Source organism: Colobus angolensis, unplaced genomic scaffold (genome assembly GCF_000951035.1).
Source record: "Colobus angolensis palliatus isolate OR3802 unplaced genomic scaffold, Cang.pa_1.0 Scaffold23, whole genome shotgun sequence".
Taxonomy (NCBI): Eukaryota; Metazoa; Chordata; class Mammalia; order Primates; family Cercopithecidae; genus Colobus; species Colobus angolensis.
Genome location: NW_012115488.1, coordinates 17,771,131 through 17,779,233, shown reverse-complemented (window position 1 = coordinate 17,779,233; position 8,103 = coordinate 17,771,131). Strand labels below are relative to the sequence as shown.

The 8,103-nt window shown below is 36.9% G+C and overlaps 1 protein-coding gene across 1 annotated transcript in view; it reads left to right on the top strand.

The window, feature by feature from the left end:
- The first annotated feature begins 236 nt into the window (after positions 1-236).
- The window catches only part of CHD1 (chromodomain helicase DNA binding protein 1), a 73,340-nt gene continuing 65,473 nt past the window's right edge, over positions 237-8,103 (top strand). Inside the window, 1 exon segment of the mRNA XM_011944302.1 lies at positions 237-414. Within this exon segment, the coding sequence (XP_011799692.1) occupies positions 362-414 (53 nt within the window). The 5' untranslated portion in view covers positions 237-361.

Sequence of the window (8,103 nt, the reverse complement as noted above, 5' to 3'; positions counted from 1 at the left end):
CTGAAGTATACTAGCAGTAGCATACTCAATTCCAGTTAGTAGTCAGGAGTGTGGTTACTAGAAGTCTAGGTGTTTTAAGTATTTAATAAAAGGCCTCCACTTCTTCCTTACCACCTCTAGTCTAATTGGCCTACGTAGATTTATATGTTTTAAACAGGGCTTATTTACCTTTTTTCTGTAGGAAATTTTCTTAATTTGTTAATATATTTTCTTTAGGTGAATGAAAGGAGAGTCCCAGAAAACCTGTGACTGTTGAAGAAAATTTATCTGTGAATTTTTATATTCAAGGAGTCAGTATTTATATTCATCTTTTAAACTGGGAAGATTTATATTTTACTTTAAAACTTAATAATAATTTACAATGAATGGACACAGTGATGAAGAAAGTGTTAGAAACAGTAGTGGAGAATCAAGGTAAGTAAGCACTTCGTTATCAGTCGTTTACTATGAAGAGAGTTGAAAACTTCACTCTCTTTTTTCTTTATTATTGTTGTTGTTGTTTAGTTTTCCTTATAGGCAGCAGAGTTTTCAGGTTTTCCTCTTAGCTATCCAAAATACTAAAAAAATTGTGATATACGAACCTTTTTTCAAAATACAGGTTTCAATTTTTTTCATTCAGATACACAGTAGGTCTTAAATATAGAAAGTTTTTGTTTACTTAAATCTATTTGGAAGTTTATATTTGAGCTAATAATTAAGCTGGAGCATGTAAAATAGATTTAAATTGTTTTGACTGTTAGTGAAATTTCTAGATGAAGGCAGTAAAAATTTTTTCACTCATCTTTTTCTGGCATTTTGTCTTCTATACCTATACTGTTCAATATGGTTACCACTAGTCACATGTGGCTATTTAAACTTCAATTACAAAATATTCAGAATTTACTTAGTCTTACCAGATACGTTTCAAGTGCTGAATAATCATATGTGGCTAGTGGCTACCATATTGGACAGTACATAGAAAAGTTCTATCACTGGAGTAAGTTTTAGACAGTGCTGAGCCAAACATTTGTTGAAATATTACTGTGCCCTGTTTTATTTTCAGATTGGAGTTTTAATTATCTGTGAAGGTGTTAAGAGTTCTTGCTTGGGTCAAGTGTTTGCAAAGAAGATTCTTCAAATTCTGTAGCTCCCAAATTTTGAGTTATCTGCATATTAATTTATAATCCATGTAGTTATATGCGTTATCATATTTAGAAATTGGGAATGTGGAGTCAAACTGTTTACTTATCCCATTTCTACCTCTTATTAGTTGTGTGAATTAGGGCAAATTAATCTCTGAAGCTCTGATTTTTGCCCCCTAAAGAGGGGGATTACACTATTATCTTATTTAAAGTTCATGGCTGGGTTTGGTGGATCATGCTTGTAATCCCAGCACTTTGAGAGGCTGAGGCAGGAGGATCACTTGAACTCAGGAGTTGGAGATCAGCTTAGGCAGCATAGTGAGACCTTGTCTCTAATTTATAAAAAATAAATTTAAAAAAATTTGAGGATTGAGATGCTTCATGTAAAGGGCTTAAAATATTTTCTGAGATAATGAGCACTGAATATTTGCTTATTGTAACCAGCATGTTTTGTGTAACACAGGATACTATATAACAAAAACATTAATTGCATTCATGGCGACATGGGGGTGGACAAGAAACGGGAAAGTTTTGGCAATTAAGAAGATTAAGAAAAATGTTAGATAGAAAACTAAAATTAAGTAGTAGTATTTGTATTTAATCTGAAACTTGGACTCTTCTTTTTCTTTTTTTTTTGAGACAGAGTCTCGCTCTGTCACCCAGGCTGGAGTGCAGTGGTGCGATCCTGGCTTTCTACAACCTCCGTCTCCCAGGCTCAAGTGATTCTCTTACCTCAGCCTCCAGAGTAGCTGGGATTACAGGCGCTGGCCACCACTCCCAGCTCATTTTTGTATTTTTTTATGTAGAGATGGGATTTTGCCACATTGGCCAAGCTGGTCCCAAACTCCTGTGCTCAAGTGATCCACCTGCCTCGGCCTCCCAAAGTGCTGGGATTATAGGTGTGAGCTACCATGCCCGGCCTGACACATGGAATTTTATGACCTAACTAGTTATATTTTAGTTTATCAGCTTTCATAGGTACCGTTTGGATAACAAGAATATCATACAGAATAAAATAAGGAACAGTTATGGAAAGCAGCGTTATTGAACAAGTGTTGGTCTAGGAGATTTAAAACCTGAGTTGATGCTATCTCTGCATTAATTAGAACTCATATGATTGCTTCCACTCTAAGGATTGAATTGATATTGAAGTTTCATCTTAATTAATTACAAAGTGCATTGTAAAGTTTCGAACAGTAAAGTTTTACTAGAACCACCAGAGTTGAGGTTTAATTAAAAGACTTGAATCTCAGCTTTGATTCAAATCTCTATAGGTATGCTACTACAGTTAAGTGAATAGAAGAGTCATATTGTCCACCCACAATTTTTTTTGTTTGAGACAGGGCCTCACTCTGTCACCCGGGCTGGAGTACAGTTGTGTAGTCTCGGCTCACTGTAGCCTCTGCCTCTACCTCCTGGGCTCAAAATGGTTCTTCCACCTCAGCATCCTGACAGGCGTGTATGCCACCACATTCAGCTAATTTTAAAATTTTTTGTAGAGATGAGGTCTCACCATATTGCCTCAGCTGGTCTTGAACTCATGGGCTCAAGCAGTCCTCCCACCTTGGCCTCCCAAAGTGTTGGGATTGCAGGTGTGAGCCACCATACCCGGTCTCACATTTTCTTATTCGTAGTTGCAATGAAATGTTTAGTAGGTAGAAATATCTAGAGGAAACACAGGAACCAAACTACTCATAAAATAGGAAATAAGACTCTTGAGAGTAAATCCTCTAGTTGGATATGCAGACAGATCATGTGTGCTGGTATATTCTGACTACTTACCTGTTCCAATATTTTATTTATTTTTCTGCCATATCTAAAGTGAGGAGGAGTAATTGGTCTAATTTGATACTACAGGTGAAAAAAAATTAAATCTTGTGGCCGGGTACGGTGGCTCACGCCTGTAATCCCAGCATTTTGGGAGGCCGAGGCGGGCGTATCACCTAAGGTTGGGAGTTTGAGACCACCCTGACCAACATGGAGAAACCCTGTCTCTACTAAAAATACAAAATTAGCTGGGTGTGGTAGCCTGTAATCCCAGCTGCTTGGAAGGCTGAGGCAGAATTGCTTGAATCCAGGAGGTGGAGGTTGTGGTAAGCCGGAGATCATGCAATTGCACTCCAGCCTGGGCCACAAGAGCAAAACTCCTTCTCAAAAAAAAAAAAAAAATTAAACCTTGTGAAATCTAATTGAAGGAATATTTTACAATGCTTACTCATCTTAAATAATTGCAAAATATATTTCTTTAATTATTCAGAGTTGTTAATTTTGTGTGCTTCTGAAAAATGTGGTTATCTAGTTTTTACAACTGTCTTGAAGTTTATCAGGAGAGAGACCTTCTTTTTTGCCTTCATTTTCTTTCTTACTGCTGCTATAACTATGGTCTACAGTCATTAACACTCAATTCCCACTCCTTTCCCCAGAAGCTTTTGTCATAAGACATTACGAAGAAAGGAGATTGTGCCTTGTTAAAAGACTGAGGAGGTGAACTTTAGAGGTAGAGGGATTTTCTTGCAAAAAAGCAAAAGCTTCTATAACTATGAATATTAATATAGAGTAATTTTTTTTCTTTTTTTTGAGCTGGAGTCTTGCTCTGTCGCCTAGCCTGGAGTGCAGTGGTGTCACCTCGGCTTGCTGCATCCTCCACCTACCGAGTTCAAGCAGTCCTCCTGCCTCAGCCTCCCGAGTAGCTGGGACTACAGGCATGCACCACTGCATCCAGCTAATTTTTGTATTTTTAGCAGAGACAGGGTTTTGTCATGTTGGCCAGGCTGGTCTCAAACTCCTGACCTCAAGTGATCCGTCTACCTTGGCCTCCCAAAGCACTGGGGATTGTACAGGCATGAGCCACCGTGCCTGGGCGCCTAATACAATTAGATGAGAAATATACTTTGTTTTTAAAGTTGATATTCATTGTAAGTAGCTTTCTAAAGAAATTTTGGTTTTTTAGTGGCTAGAATTCTATAATGTATTTTTGCTTCAAAATTTCCTTTTTCCTTTGTGAAAGTTTATTAAACGGAATAGAATTAAGAAAGAATTCATTTAGCATTGGCAGGTTATAGTTGGCTTTCTATTGAAAAAAAATTTTTTTAAGTGTTCTGTCTGGAGAGCTCTCTGTAACTATTCGCTGAAGGGAAGAAGAATACACAGAAAAATATGTCTCTTTGGCTATGCTACTGCTGACAATCTTGAAATTTATTTACTAAGAAATGTGGGCCAGGATGCACCTGTATAACAGTTACAGCTCAACACAAAGTTTTATATAACTGAAGTTAAGCTTTTTAAAGATAATGCTGGAAGATTTCAAAGCATCAATTTGCAGCTGTGTGGATTTGTGGTGGTATTTGCAAGCAAATTTTTCAAATCCTGGTAGAGTTTTTTTTAGTGTTTTGTTTGTTTGTTTGTTTTTTTGAAATGGAGTCTCACTCTGTTGCCCAGGCTGGAGTGCAGTGGCACAATCTTGGCTCACTGCAACCTCTGTCCTTGGGTTCAAGCAATTTTCTGCCTCTGCCTCCTGAGTAGCTGGGATTACAGGCGCCTGCCACCATGCCCTGCTAATTTTTGTATTTTTGGTAGAGATGGGGTTTCACCATCTTGGGCAGGCTGGTCTTGAACTCCTGACCGCATGATCCACCCACCTCGGCCTCCCAAAATGGTGGGATTACAAGCGTGAGCCACTGTGCCCAACCGACTGTTTTTAGTTTTAAATAAGTTATCTTGAGTGATGATTTACTTCAGGAATGGCTATATGGTTAAAGATCAGAAATGGTAAATGAGTTAACTTTCAAAGATATTACTTTTCTGTATATAGTCATAAGATAATGTGTGGGCAAGCATTAATGTGATGTTATCTCTTTTACTCTGCTTAAGTGGTTGCTTATTTAAGATGTTGATGACTGATGGGTTATGTGTGGTGCAGTTTTTTGTTTTAAAATGAGTATTACGTTATGATAAATGGAGAAAATGTTTAAACTTTTTTTTAAAATGGGGAATATTTAAAACTACAGAAATAGAAAAGTTGCTCCAGTTGTGGTCCATGGACCAGCAGTGTTGGCATCACTTGGGAGCTTATTATAATTGTAGAACCTTGTGCCTTGCCCCGGACCTACTGAATCAGAATCTTCATTTTAACAAGATTCCCAAGTGATTCTTATGTATTAAGTTCATACACCTTTGTATGAAGCTATTCATCTGGAGTCATAGCATCTTGCTACTTTTTTTGTTATTGATGTTGTTATATATGGTTTTCATTTTCTGGGAACCTCCAGTGAACTGTGTCTTGAGCAAGACCAACAAGAGGCTAGCTAAGTTTTATTTCTCCAGAAACAGTAACAATGGCAACCGATGATTGTTGAGCTCTTACTGTGCCTTAACCTAGCATGATGCACATAGGGCGTTGTGCATTACTTGAATTATCACAGTTCATCCTCACAAAACTTCTGTGAAGTATGCAGTGTTATGATTCATTCCCACTTTCCAGATGGGGAAACAAAATTTATAGCCATTTTATTTATTTTTTAGTTCTTTTTTAAAAAACTATTACCTAAACTCTATACTTCACTCAGATTTCATTGATTTTCCCATTAACTCTCTCTTTTCTGTTGTAGGATTAAATCCAGAGTACCACATTGCGTTTAGTTGTCAGATCTCCCCAGTCTTTGATCTGTGAGAGTTTCTAAGTCTTTCCTTAGTTTTCATGATCTAAACCATCTTGAGAAATACTGGCCAGGTATCCTGTAGAATGTCTTTGAAATCTAGATTTGTCTGTTGTTGTTTTTTTTTTTTTTTTTTTTTGAGATGGTGTCTTGCTCTCTTGCCCAGGATGGAGTGCAGTGGTGTGATCTCGGCTCACTGCAACTGCCGTCTCCTGGGTTCAAACGATTCTCCTGCCACAGCCTCCTGAGTGACTGGGACTACAGGTGTGCACCACCATGCCTGGCTAATTTTTGTATTTTTAGTAGAGACAGGGTTTCTCCATGTCGGTCAGGCTGATCTTGAGCTCTTGACCTCAGGTAATCCACCTGCCTTGGCCTCCCAGAATGTTGGGATTACAGGTGTAAGCCACCATACCTGGCCTTGTCTATTGCTCTTAGGATAAACTAGGGTTATTGGTTTTTAGAAGAATACCACAGAGATAAAGTGTGCTAGTCACATCATGGGAAACATGTTATCCTCATGACATTACTGGTGGTGGTAACTTCCATCACTTGGTCAAGGTAGTATTTGCAAATTTCTCTACTATAAAGTTCCCTTTCCATAATATATTCTGTGGAAGGAAGTCACTGTGTCTAGCCTAGTTTCAGGAGGATTGGGTAGGAATTAAATTCCATCTCCTGGTGGGGGGAGTATTTCCATGTATTAAATGGAATTTCTATAAGGAAATTTATAAATCGTTTATATATGTATGATTTATATGTGTGCTTATATGGATTTAGTGGATTATATGTAATCCACTAAACTGGATTACAACTCTATAAAATACATATTTGTGTATAATATTTATGTGTTTATGTATAATGGGTACTTTTATGTACCTAATGTATAATAGTTGACTTTTTTGTTACTTAAATTGATCTAGCCTTGGCTCTTGGAAGCTTTTTTAGTTTGGCTTGTATGTTTCTTTTACATACTCCCTTACTTTCACCCTAGAATCAGCCACTCTCCAAGGAGCCTTGGTTCCATTTTTGTGGAGAATAGTATTAGAAACCAAGATTTGGGTACTGCGTATGCTTGTTGATATTCAAGCGTCACTGCTTTTATTTCCTCTCATTGAACAAAGTGGACAGAGCTAGGTAATATATATAGATACACTATGTATACCTACATATCTATAGTAATTTCTGTATCTTTCCATCTATATACATACCAGCTCATACATAAACATGAGTTCATACCGATGGCTCCAACTCTAATCCTGTACTATAGGGTTCATTCTAACCTTTGTTTCTGATTCCTTTGTAACTTCCTTATTCAACAGTGAGAAACCTGGCTCTCACCATCCACCATTTATATGCTTATACATTCACTCCTAATATACATGTAAAGCAGTTTTAGAATTTTTAGATATACTTTATCAGGAGAAACTAATTTTCCAACTAAAATATGGTGTTTATGTACAGTACACTTTAATATTTAGCCTTTAAGTTTCTAGTCAAAACACTGTTTTCTGATGTTGGTCAAGTTCATTTTTCCCTCACCCCTTTGAGTGTAATTATGTGATAAATTTGTTTTAAAATTAGACTCATTTGTCACAATGTGCATTCCATCCTGTGATCATCATCATACTGGTTGATTTTTTAAATTTGTGTCTATTAATACTTATTCCATGAGGCACTGTTCTGTGGGTTTTGACAAGTGCATAGAATCATTTATTCTCTATTCCAGTACTGTACAGAACCATTCCTTCATCGTGAAAGGTCCCAGATCTACTGAACCAGAATTTCCATTTTGACAAGATTCCCAGGAGAATTGTATTCATGTTAAATTCATATGCGTGTATATGAAGCTATTCACCTATAATCGTTCGGCATCTTGCCATGTTTTAAAGTTATAAATTAACTTCAAGAAAGACTGTTATAATCTAGGGGTGATAATGGAATAGCCAGTTTAAATATACAATTGAGTATATTCGAATTTGTGGGACCAAATGGCATGCAAGTGAGGTAAAAAGAAAATGGAGGGTAAATTACTGGAGTCATTTAATGAGCTAATTGGAAAGTTTTCATAGCATGCTTTAACTTTTGTAATTTCAATAATGATGAGAAATGTAGTTTGAAAATAATGTATATTCAAAAAGGTGTTAGAGAGGAAGTGTTTTTTTTTTTTTTTTTTTAGACAGAATTTTGCTCTGTCGCCAGGCTGGAGTGCTGTAGCATGATCTCAGCTCAATGCAAGTGAGGTAAAAAGAAAATGGAGGGTAAATTACTGGAGTCATTTAATGAGCTAATTGGAAAGTTTTCATAGCATGCTTTAACTTTTGTAA